This window comes from Rhinoraja longicauda, chromosome 10, assembly GCF_053455715.1.
Source record: "Rhinoraja longicauda isolate Sanriku21f chromosome 10, sRhiLon1.1, whole genome shotgun sequence".
NCBI classification, from domain to species: Eukaryota; Metazoa; Chordata; class Chondrichthyes; order Rajiformes; family Arhynchobatidae; genus Rhinoraja; species Rhinoraja longicauda.
The window spans coordinates 54,001,664-54,014,365 of record NC_135962.1 but is presented as its reverse complement, the minus strand read 5'-3'; the positions used below and the strand labels follow the sequence as shown (position 1 = coordinate 54,014,365).

Genomic DNA, 12,702 nt, shown 5'->3' with positions numbered 1-12,702 from the left:
ATTCAGCCCTTCGAGCTGGCACTGCCATTCAATGTGATCATGGCTGATCATTCACAATCAGTACCCCATTCCTGCCTTCTCCCCATACCCCCTGACTCCACTATCTTTAAGAGCTCTATCTAGCTCTTAGATCCAGAGAATTGGCCTCCACTGCCTTCTGAGGCAGTGAATTCCACAGATTCACAACTCTCTGACTGAAAAAGGTTTTCCTCATCTCCGTTCTAAATGGCCTACCCCTTATTCTTAAACTGTGGCCCCCCTGGTTCTGGACTCCCCCAACATTGGGAACATGTTTCCTGCCTCTAATTTGTCCATTTGGGAGGAAACCGAAGATCTCAGAGAAAACCCCACGGACTCGTGGAGAACGTCTAAAACTCCATACAGACAGCACCTGTAGTCTCTGGCGCTGTGAGGCAGCAGGTCTACCTGCTGTGCTACGGTGCCGCCCCTAGCAGACTTCCTTCCGTTTACACTTCACCCCTCAAAGTTAACTCGCTGCTATTCCGTGCCGTGCGGTGGGCAGTCAGTATGGTTGACCGATTGTTCAACCATTGGGTGCGCTGTGACCGTACCGGTAGAAAGCTGCTGACTCGGCGTTGACACGGACCTGCATGTGCTTGAATCTGCGGCACAGAGGGGCAAGAAGAGGGTTAGAATTCTCCTCACAAACACAGGCATGCACTCAACCCTCTCCCTCCACAGCTCAACGCACCCAAAGAAAATCCCCACGAAGACAGACACAAAAATGCCAGAGTAACTCAGCGGGACGGGACAGGCAGCATCTCCGGAGAGATGGAATGGGTGACGTTTCGGGTCGAGGCCCTTCTTCAGACTGAAGAAACGTCACCCATTCCTTCTCTCCAGAGACGCTGCCCGGTCCCGCTGAGTTACTCCAGCATTTTGTGTCTATCTTCAGTTTAAACCAGCATCTGCAGTTCCTTCCTACATAAGAAAATCCACACTTTCTATTTAGTCTAAGTTTAGTTTAGAGATGCAGCGCGGAAACAAGCCGTGCGGCTCATCGAGTCCGTGCCGACCAGCAATCCCCGCACACTAACACTACCCTATACACACTAGGGATACTTTTTACATTTACATCAAGCCAATTAACCTACAAACCTGTACGCCTTAGGAGTGTGGGGGGAAACCGAAGATCTCAGAGAAAACCCACGCAGGTCACGGGGAGAACGTACAAACTCCGTACAGACAGCACCCGTAGTCGGGATCGAACCCGGGTCTCTGGCGCTGTAAGGCAGTAGGTCCACCAATGTGCCACCCAATAGCTTTCTGGAGAAAAGGAATAGGTGACGAGACCCTTCTTCAGAGTCAGGGGGCCTATTCCTATTCCTCTTCCTCTTCTTTCCTTTCCTTCTCTCCAGAGATGGTGCCTGTCCCGCTGAGTTACTCTAGCATTTTGTGTCTATCTTCAGTGTAAACCAGCATCTGCAGTTCCTTCCTACACACTTTCTACCTCTAGGTCCAGTCCTCTTTCCCCCAATACAAAATGGCAGCTCCGTCACCGAGCCTGCAGCGATTTAAAGTTCATAAGTGATAGGAGCAGAATTAGGCCATTCGGCCCATCAAGTCTACTCCGCCATCCAATCATGGCTGATTTGTCTCTCCCTCCTAACCCCATTCTCCTGCCTTCTTCCCTTAACCCCTGACACCCGTACTGATCAAGCATCTATCTATCTATGCCTTAAAAATACCCGTTGACTTGGCCTCCCTCTGACCAAAGAAATTAGAGATGAGGAGGAATGAGGTGATGAATTTATTTCCAGGCGGCTGTGGAGCCCAAGTTAATGGGTGTTTTTAAAGCGGAGGTTGGCAGATACTTGATTAGTACGGGCGTCAGGGTTATGGTGAGAAGGCAGGAGAATGGGTTTGAGAGGGAGAGATAGATCAGCCATGATTGTATGGCAGAGTAGACTTGGTGGGGTGAATGGCCTTATTCTGCTCCGAGAGCTCGTGAACGTGCGAATTCAAGTACTTCTCACCTGAAGTCGCCCTCCAGCTTCTCCTGTTGTACGAGGGTTGGGATAATCGGTCCCATCAGAGCCTTGTTGACCACGGAGCCAATGATGAAGTAGATGAAGATGGTGACGGGGCCCAGCCAGCCTGTACTGTAAAGACACACAAGGCACTTGACCAACACAAAACCACTCGGGAAACAAGGCTAAAGGCCACTTTAGAGACACAGCTCGGAAACAGGCCCACCGCGACCGCGCCGACCAGCGATCCCCGTACAGTGGCACTATCTTAAACACACGAGGGACAGTTTTACGGTTTTTAACCAAGCCAATTAACCTACAAACATGTGGGAAGGAACTGCAGATGCTGGCTTACACCGAAGATAGACACAAAACGCTGGAGTAACTCAGCGGGGACAGGGAGCATATCTGGGTGGAAGGAATGGGTGCCGTTTCGGGTCGAGACCCTTCATCAGACTGAGAGTCAGGGGAGAGGGGCACACAGTGATGTGGAAGGGTACGGTGTGAAAAACCTGTATGTCTTGGGAATGTGGAAAACCCACGTGGTCACGGGGAGAACGTGCAAACTCCACACAGACAGCACCCGTAGTCCGGCGCCCAATGCAGTGAGGCGGGAGTGGGAGTCGGAGTGCGTTAGAAGTTGGCTGACTTTTTGTTAGAGAATGGATGTTACTCCGTCCGCTGCCTCAGCAGAGCAGCCAACATCCTGAGGGATCCTTCCCACCCTGGTCATCAGCTGCTCCAGCTGCTGCCCTCTGGTAGACGGTTCAGGTCCATTACATCACGGACTAATAGACTCAAGAGCAGCTTCTACCCCAGCGTCATACGTAAGCTGAACACTGCCAGACACTCACATAAAACTGAATGGAAGGAACGGAACTGATCGGAACACTGTCAGTTACTTGTCAGAAAACATAAGCCTCAATTTAATACATGTTTACAACCTACTGCACTTATATTGCTTAACATTTGCTAAACTTATTACATGTTACACCCGACCGCACCTTATATTTAATTACATTATTTCTTTTATTTCTTTTTTTAAAACGGCACTTGCAATATGTTAGCTCAGATTGCTGTGCAATAACTTGCTGTCTTGATTGCACTGTACACTGCCTCGACCGTATTGTAATTGTTTTGTCTATATTGTATTAGAGGTCAGTTTGTTTAATTCAGTAGATTAGGTTTAGCTTGTTATGGATAAAGGTTTATCCTTTGTACTCTCTGCTGTGTGTGATTGCATCATCTGGACTGCTTTAATTTCGCTGTACTTTGTGTAGTGAGAATAAAGGTCTTTTACATTTACATTTTTATTTACATGAATGCAGCCTGAGTGTTGGAGTAAAAAAGTCATAGAGAGATGGGAGGGGGTTTCATCTGCAGTGGGACTGAGGCAGGAGCGGAACTGTGCCAAGTTATTTGTGGCATGAAGCTCAGCTCAAAGTAAAATGTGGGCATCGAGGTTACACATCGAGGTGGTTGCGGCAGGTATTATGACAACGTCTAAGAAACACCTGGACAGGTATAATGGAGAACTAGAGGGCACAGGTTGAGGGTGAAGGGGGAAACATTTTATAAGAATCGGAGGGGTAATGTTTTCACACAAAGGGTAAAACGAGCTGCTGGAGGAAGTAGTTGAGGCAGGTACTATCGCAACCTGTAAGAAATATTTAGACAGGTACATGGATAGGACAGGTTTAGACAGGGGCCAAACGCAGGCAGGTGGGATTAGTGTAACATAGAAAATAGGTGCAGTAGTAGGCCATTCGGCCCTTCGAGCCTGCACCGCCATTCAATATGATCATGGCTGATCATCCAGCTCAGTAACCTGTACCTGCCTTCTCTCCATACCCCCTGATCCCTTTAGCCACAAGGGCCACATCTAAATCCCTCTTAAATATAGCCAATGAACAGGCCTCAACTACCTTCTGTGGCAGAGAATTCCACAGACTCACCACTCTCTGTGTGAAGAAATGTTTTCTCATCTCGGTCCTAAAAGACTTCCCCCTTATCCTTAAGCTGTGACCCCTGGTTCTGGACTTCCCCAACATCGGGAACAATCTTCCCGCATTTAGCCTCTCCAACCCCTTAAGAATTTTATATGTTTCAATAAGATCCCCCCCTCAGTCTTCTAAATTCCAGCGAGTATAAGCCCAGTCTATCCAGTCTTTCTTCATATGAAAGTCCTACCATCCCAGGGATCAATCTGGAGAACCTTCTCTGTACTCCCTCTAAGGCTAGATGGGATGTAGATGGGATACGTTGGTCGGTGTGGGCAAGTTGGGCCTTCGGTATAAACCAGCATCTGCAGTTCCATCCCACACATTGGGTCGGACATCTCAAGGCGTATACGCTGGAGGTAAAGATGCCCTGACGGAGATTGGACAAGCGTGTCTCATCTGAGGGGAGCCAGGCCTGCAGCTCCTCACGGCCCCCCGTCCCTGCACCTTCCCCCTCCCAGCCCCCGTCTCTGCGTTACCTGTAAAAGCACTGGTAGGTGTAGTAGGTTAGGGTGAAGGGGGAGATGATGAGGTTGGTGGCCATCGTGCTCATCCCTCTGCAGAACCTCTCCACGTCCTGGCTGATGCGCTGGTCGCTGTGGACAACGACACCAACAGATCCTCGCAGCTGAAGCAACGATGCGTGCGTGCAGATACGGAGGGGGACCCAGCTGGTGGGGAGGGGGGGGGGAAAGAGCGCGAAAACAGAGGGCCGCCGAGAGTGACGAGGGACCCAGCGTGCGGGGGGGGAGGGGGGGAGATGGAGGAGGAAACAATGGGTCAATAACGAACACTATTGTGACTTTGTACACAATACAAAGGCCCGGGCGCCGCCTATCGGTGGTTGCGTAGCAACTCGCCTCCCGGCCGCCATTGGTGGAGTGGGAACACGTGGCCGCTGGCTGGGCGAGGTCACGTGGGGCGCGGGGCGGTGACGTCACCTCTTGTCCCTTATTTGGGAGTAAGAAAGTTGGCAACCCTGTGCGCATCGATCAAGCGAATGGGAGACCACCTTGTAATAAAACACGGGTTCAACCTACGGGTTGTCCAGGCCGGTATGCAGCACGTTCAGGGTGTAGTAGACCTTCCTCCTGAAGTAGACCTGGTGCAGGTTCTGGGTCAGGCTCTCCCTCCACCTGATGTACATCAGGTTCGAGATGTATTGGTCAAAACTCTTCAGCTGAAAGAGAAAAGCCGTCACTTGGAGTCAAACACAACGGGCAAGGTCATCCCACCTGCACGACAGGACGATCGGCCAAGGACCCATTCCCTCTCTGGGCTCTGGATAGACATTCCCCCTGGACCCAGGAGGTGGCTGCTGGGATAGAGTTGGGTTGAGGTGGAGAGGCTCAAGAACGGTAACGAGGTGGACCGCAAGATACGTTCGTAAGTTGTATGCTGCAAATCTGAAGTGACAACATCAAATGCTCGTAGGTTGCTTTGGGAATATCTGCTTCACTCACTCACTCACTCACCAGAGAGTTGGCCACGATAAGGCAGACGGCTACGGAAGTCAGGTCTCTAAAACCAACCAGGTCCTTGTTGCCCAGAACTTTGAAGAAGCGGCTGGGGACGATCCCCACCTGGTAAACCACCAGCTGCTCTGTAAAGGGATAACCGGTGGACAGTCAGTGCAGTGTCCTGTCAGAGCCCGCTCACACCGGCCCAGCCATGAGTCCGTGTCTCAGCCCCTCTGACCGGCCCGGGGCAGAGCTGCACACTGCACGAAGCAACTTGCTCCTCGCGCACACGTCCTTGATGGGGAACCGTCGCCCGCGTGTTGGAGGTCAGTGGAGGAAGCGCCGCCGAGAACAAGGTGGGACCCAGAGTGGGGGAGGGGGGCCCGTCGAGAACAAGGAGGGACCTGGAGTGGGGGGCGGGCCCGCCAAGATCAAGGAGGGACTCAGAGTGGGGGAGGGGGGCCCGTCGAGAACAAGGAGGGACCTGGAGTGGGGGGCGGGCCCGCCAAGAACAAGGAGGGACTCAGAGTGGGGGACCACCGAGAACAAGGAGGAACCCGTCGTGGGGTGCCGCCGAAATCAAGGAGGAACCCTATGTGTGGGGGGGGGGGGGGAGGAAGAACAAGGAGGAACGCTGCATGGGGGGGGCGAGAACAAGGAGGGACCCTGCGTGGGGGGGGCCCGCCGAGAACAAGGATGGACCTTGCATGGGGGGGGCCCGCCGAGACCAGAGAGTGACCCGGCGTGGGGCGGGGAGGGGGCGCCGAGAACAAGGAGCGACCTTGCGTGGGGATGAAGGAAGAGGGACTTTTTTTGAACACTTTTGTAACTTTGTCAGTGCCCTTTACTTGTACTCATAAGTTCCAGGAGCAGAATTAGGCCATTCGGCCCATCAAGTCTACTCCGCCATTCAATCATGGCTGATCTATCTCTCCCTCGCAACCCCCTTCTCCTGCCTTCTCCCCATAACTTCAACAAACCCTTTATTAATCCTTCCCTTCTTAAATTAAAAGCACCTTTCATTTATTTCTACTGATGTTTTTACACCAGTACACTAGTTTTTTCTAGTACACGAGAACTAGTGTATGGATGATCGTTAGTATAAGAAGATAACTGCAGATGCTGGTACAAATCGAAGGTTTTTATGCACAAAATGCTGGAGTAACTCAGCGGGTCAGGCAGCATCTCGGGAGAGAAGGAATGGGTGACGTTTCGGGTCGAGACTCTTCTTCAGACTGATGTCAGGGGGCGGGACAAAGGAAGAATATGGGTGGAGACAGGAAGATAGAGGGAGATCTGGGAAGGAGGAGGGGCCGGGAGGGACAGAGGAACTATCTAAAGTTGGAGAAGTCGATGTTCATACCACCGGGCTGCAAACTGCCAAGGCGAAATATGAGGTGCTGTTCCTCCAATTTCCGGTGGGTCTCACTATGGCACTGGAGGAGGCCCATGACAGAAAGGTCAGACTGGGAATGGGAGGGGGAGTTGAAGTGCTCAGCCACCGGGAGATCAGTTTGGTTAATGCGGACCGAGCGCAGGTGTTCAGCGAAGCGATCGCCGAGCCTGCGCTTGGTTTCGCCGATGTAAATAAGTTGATATCTAGAGCAGCGGATGCAATAGATGAGGTTGGAGGAGGTGCAGGTGAATCTTTGTCTCACCTGGAAAGACTGTTTGGGTCCTTGGATGGAGTTGAGGGGGGAGGTAAAGGGACAGGTGTTGCATCTCGTGCGGTTGCAGGGGAAAGTGCCCGGGGTTGGGGTGGTTTGGGTAGGAAGGGACGAGTGGACCAGGGAGTTACGGAGGGAACGGTCTATGCGGAACGCAGAGAGAGGAGGGGATGGGAAGATATGGCCAGTGGTGGGGTCCCATTGTAGGTGACGGAAATGTTGGTGGATGATTCGTTGGATCCGCTGGCTGGTGGGGTGGAAGGTGAGAACGAGGGGGATTCTGTCCTTGTTGCGAGTGGAGGGAGGGGGAGCAAGAGCGGAACTGCTGGATGTAGAAGAGACCCTAGTGAGAGCCTCATCCATAATGGAGGAGGGGAAGCCCTGTTTCCTGAAGAACGAGGACATCTCTGAAGCCCTAGTGTGAAACACCTCATCCCGGGCGCAGATGCGGCGTAGACGGAGGAATTGGGAGTAGGGGATATACTTTTTGCAGGGGACCGGGTGGGAAGAAGTGTAGTCCAGATAGCTGTGCGAGTCAGTGGGTTTGTAGTAAATGTCCGTCACTAGTCTGTCTCCTGTGATGGAGAAGGTGAGGTCCAGAAACGGGAGAGAGATGTCGGAGATAGTCCAGATAGTCCAGGAGAACACCTTCGCTCAGTCTGCCTTAACCAACCTGATCTCCAGGTGGCTGAGCACTTCAACTCCCCCTCCCACTCCCAGTCTGACCTTTCTGTCATGGGCCTCCTCCAGTGCCATAGTGAGGCCCACCGGAAATTGGAGGAACAGAACCTCATATTTCGCCTGGGCAGTTTGCAGCCCAGTGGTATGAACATCGACTTCTCCAACTTTAGACAGTTCCTCTGCCCCTCCCGTTTCCTCCTCCTTCCCAGATCTCCCTCTATCTTCCTGTCTCCACCTATATCCTTCCTTTGTCCCGCCCTCCCTGACATCAGTCTGAAGAAGGGTCTCGACCCGAAACGTCACCCATTCCTTCTCTCCCGAGATGCTGCCTGACCTGCTGAGTTACTCCAGCATTTTGTGAATAAAAACCTATGGATGATCGTTGTTTGGCGTGGGCTTGGTGGGCACTGTATCTCTAAACTAAACCACAGTCAGATTCACATTTCACTTCAACAAAACCTTCATTAATCTGTCCCTTCTTAAGTTGCAAACGCCTTTCATTTTTCTATCTCTACTGACGCCGAGGGGTGGGGGAGGGAGGGACACTCACCCAGCAACGCCACCGAGAGCAGCGTGGCGAACATCAGCACACTCCGCGATGACCAGGATGGGAAGAGGATGGCCTGGATCCGCAGGAATCGTTTCACCAGCAGAACGTCCAGCTTCGGTCTGAGAGGAGAGGCATGGAATCACTCAGTGGCACAGAAACAGGCCGTTGGGCCCAACACCGTCATAACGGCCATGATGTCTCCTCGAGCTAGTCCCATTGGGTTCAGGCATTGAAGGTAGACACAAAATGCTGGAGAAACTCAGCGGGACAGGCAGCGTCTCTGGAGAGAAGGAATGGGTGACGTTTCTTGTCTGGACCCTTCTTCAGACAGGACTTTTTCAGTCTCGACCTGAATCGTCATCCGTTCCTTCTCTCCAGATGCTGTCTGTCCCGCTGAGCTTTTGTGTTAGTCTTCGGTGTAAACCTGCATCTGCAGTTCCTTCCTGCAGGTTTAGGTATTGATTGTTATTATCACATGTACCAAGATACAGTAAAGATAACTTTGTTTTGCATGATATCCCAGCAAATTCGACCGTACATGACCACAACAGTTCATGACTTTAGACTTTGGAGATACAGTGCGGAAACAGGCCCTTCGGCCCACCGACTCTGCGCTGATCAGCGATCCCTGTACACTAGCACTATCCTACACACACGAGGGACAATTTACAATTTTACCGAAGCCAGTAACCTACAAACCTGTGCGTCTTCGGAGTGTGGGGGAAACCGGAGCACCTGGAGAAAACCAACGTGGTCACAGGGGGAACGTACAAACTCCGTACAGACAGCACCCATAGTCAGGATCGTACCCGGGTCTCTGGCGCTATAAGGCAGCAACTCTACCGCTGCGCCACCGTGGTATTATCAGGTATACCGAGATTATGTTAAAAACTTTGTTTTGTGTGATATCCAGGAAAATCATCCCATACATGAATACAACGTACAGTACAAGGCAGAATGGAAACAAAGTGCAAAATACAAGGTCACATCTACAGAGAAAATGCAGATTTAAAAAAATGGAAGGGTTGCACCGAATTAGATTGGGAGATGGGGAATCCATCCTTAGCATATATAGCATACAGAGTCTCACGATGGGTCTCGACCCGAAACGTCACCCATTCCTTCTCTCCAGAGATGCTGCCTGACCCGCTGAGTTACTCCAGCATTCTGTGTCTATCTTATCATATTAGAAGTAGGTTCAAGTATCTGGTAACAGTGGGGAAATGGTTCGTGGTTCGTTTGACCCATGTCCCTCCAAACCTTTTCTATCCATGTACTTGTTGCTCCTCTACATGCATACGTAACACACAACACTCTTCCTCTTCCCCTTCCTCTTTTATTTCTCTCCAACCTGTACTTTGTTCCCTCTGACATGTCCCTTAATTCCCCTTTGATCTGCCCTGCAGGTCTTTGGGGGTGTGGAAGGAAACCCAGGGAGTTCCACACAGACAACACCCGAGGTCAGGATCGAACCCTGGCCCCTAGGTAGGAGTTGTGACTCAGCCACCGGGTCTGGTGCCAACTAGGACTGGTGAGCTGATCTCAGCCCAGGCAGTGGAGGAGATGCTTCAAGTCAATATATCAGACTTGAGGTAAAGGGCAGATATCTTCAGATCTTAGCTTCAAGTCAACCAAGTCTGAACGCATCCAGCATCTCCAACAGTGTGAGCAAGTCTGTGGCGCCTCCACCCAGTTGAATAGCTCACTGTCAGGGTTCCCAGGTGAAGAGTGCCCATTCCTTGCCAGTGCCTTCGTTCCTTGCCATAGTTGACACAGACAGGCTCAAAGGGCGATGCAAATCTGAGCAGGGCTGGATAATGCCCACGTTAATGGGAGTGCTGCTGCTTTAATGCTCTGTGGTCCCATACTGACTGCAATCCCCCAGCCCAGCCCTACCTGTTGCATACCTGCCCGTTGCGTACCTGTTGCATTGTTGCTGCCCTTTGCTGCCCGGCATCGCCCTCTGCACCAGCGACCTGTCAATCACCCGCACGGGACCAGGGTCCGGGCTCCCGGGGACAGACACTGGCGTCACGTGACGCGCCGCGCCGCGCCGCTGGCTCCTCTGCGCGCTGACGTCACGCGCAGAGTGCTGGCAAACCCGCGTCGTGCTGAAGCCGCGCCTGGAGTACTGGCAGGTGAGCGGCGCAGTGCCGTAACACGGAACACCCCTGCGTGCTTGACGCCACACGCAGAGTGCTGGCAAACCCGCGCCGTGCTGAAGCCACGCCTGGAGTACTGGCAGATGGGTGACGCAACACGCAGAGACCCTTTGGCCCCTTGGATCAAGTTCTTGCCTTCAATTCTCTGGCAATGTTTCCAATTTGCAACTTGGCTCCAAATGTAGCTCATTCATTGTCCACTTTCTGTCCTACCCAGCCCCCAAGAATTGTGCCTCAGTTCCCTTTGTAGGGGCAATGCTATAAACTATAGTTTAATTCAGAGACACAGCATGGCAACAACAGTCTATTTCTATTTTCATTCATTTGTTCTATATCACTGTCTAAATCTCTCGTTTCCCTTTTCCCTGACTCTCTATTAGAAGAAGGGTCTCGACCCGAAACATCACCTTTTATACAGAGATGCTGCCTGTCCCGCTGAGTTACTCCAGCATTTTGTGTTTATTTGCACTGTAAACCAGCATCTGCAGTTCCTACACACACTTTTGGCCCACCGAGTTCACGCCAACTATCAATCTCCCATTCACACTAATTCTATGTTATCCCACTTTCACATCCGCTTCCTAGGGGGGGCAATTTATAGAAGCCAATTAACCTAATAACCTGCATGGAAGAGACTCACGCGGTCACAGGGAGAATGTGCAAAGTCCACACGGATAACACTCCAGGTCAGAATCGAATCTGTATCTCTGGCGCTGTGAGGCCATCTACTTTGGTATTTTTCTATTGGTATAGGTATTTAGATTTAGAGATACAGCACGGAAACAGGCCGTTCGGCCCACCGGGTCTGCGCCGCCCAGCGATCCCCGCACATTAACACTATCCTACTCACCCTAGGGACAATTTTTACATTTGTCCAGCCAATTAACCTACATACCTGTACGTCTTTGGAGTGTGGGAGGAAACCGAAGATCTTGGAGAAAACCCACGTATCTGCAGCTTGGGATTTTTCTCTTTGCACTACATGTTGCACTTGTATATGGCTCGATTGCACTCAAATATATTATGGACTGATTTAATTGGAATAGCACACAAACAGCTTCCTTCTCTCCTTTCCCATCAGGCAAAAGGTATAGATGTGTGAAAACGCACATCTCCAGATTCAGGGACAGTTTCTTCCCAGCTGTTATCAGGCAGCTGAATCATCGTATCACAACCAGAGAGCAGTCCTGAACTACTATCTACATCTGATGTCCCTCAGACTATCCTTGACCGGACTTTGCTGGCTTCACCTTGCACTAAATGTTATTCCCTTATCATGCATCTGTACACTGTAAATGAATTGATTGTAATCATGTATTGTCTTTCTGTGGACTGATTAGCACGCAACAAAAAGCCTTTCACTGTACTTCAGTTCATAAAAACATAGAAAATAGGTGCAGGATAGGCCATTCGGCCCTTCGAGCCAGCACCGCCATTCAATATGATCATGGCTGATCATCCAAAATCAGTACCCCGTTCCTGCTTTCCCCCCATATCCCTTGATTCCGTTAGCCCAAACTCACTCTTGAATACATCCAGTGAATTGGCCTCTGCTGTCTTGTGTGGCAGAGAATTCCACAGATTCACAACTCTTTGGGTGAAAAAGTTTTTTCTCATCTCAGTCCTAAATGGCCGACCTCTTATTCTTAAATAAGAATACCAATAGTTTATAGGTACACATGACAATAAACTAAACTGAATTGAACTGAACAAAAGCTATTCACTCTATCCCTATATTAGCGACAATAATAAACCAATATCAATGGTTCACTGGTATCTTTATTGTACCCAGGTGCACTGAAATACATTTTTTGCTTACAGCTCAGCAAAACTATCACCGTACATAAGCACAGACAGTCACTCCGGTCAGTACAGGATGTACAGAACAGCCCAATGAGTCTGTGTGCAAGAGGCACCATTTTGCCGCCATTTTACAGTCCCAGCTGCAGCTGGCCACAAAGGCCTATTGCAGCCGTCACCTCCGTCTTGGTTGTCCCTCTCTACGCCCGGCCCTCTCTAGCTCTCTCTTGTTCCCCGAGGGGTGCCTCCTGCAGCCGACATACCTATAGCAAAGGGCCGGGGAGATACCACCAATGCATCCTCTGCAAAAGCTTCCAGATACACTGCAAGGATGAAAACCCAACGTGCATGTCTTTGCCTCGGCCATTATCCCCAGGACTAAGGCCTAAGG

At 51.0% G+C, this 12,702-nt stretch overlaps 1 protein-coding gene across 1 annotated transcript in view; it reads right to left on the bottom strand.

Annotated features, from left to right (window-relative positions):
• Positions 1–10,350, bottom strand: part of abcd4 (ATP-binding cassette, sub-family D (ALD), member 4) — a 36,371-nt gene extending 26,021 nt beyond the window's left edge. Inside the window, exons 1-7 of the mRNA XM_078406886.1 lie at positions 10,272–10,350; positions 8,350–8,468; positions 5,467–5,594; positions 5,032–5,171; positions 4,471–4,587; positions 1,998–2,123; positions 573–623 (exon numbers count right to left, since the gene is read on the bottom strand). Coding sequence (XP_078263012.1) covers positions 573–623; positions 1,998–2,123; positions 4,471–4,587; positions 5,032–5,171; positions 5,467–5,594; positions 8,350–8,468; positions 10,272–10,306 — 716 coding nt within the window. The 5' untranslated portion in view covers positions 10,307–10,350. The remainder of the gene's footprint in view (positions 1–572; positions 624–1,997; positions 2,124–4,470; positions 4,588–5,031; positions 5,172–5,466; positions 5,595–8,349; positions 8,469–10,271) is intronic.
• Between the last annotated feature and the right edge of the window lie 2,352 nt (positions 10,351–12,702).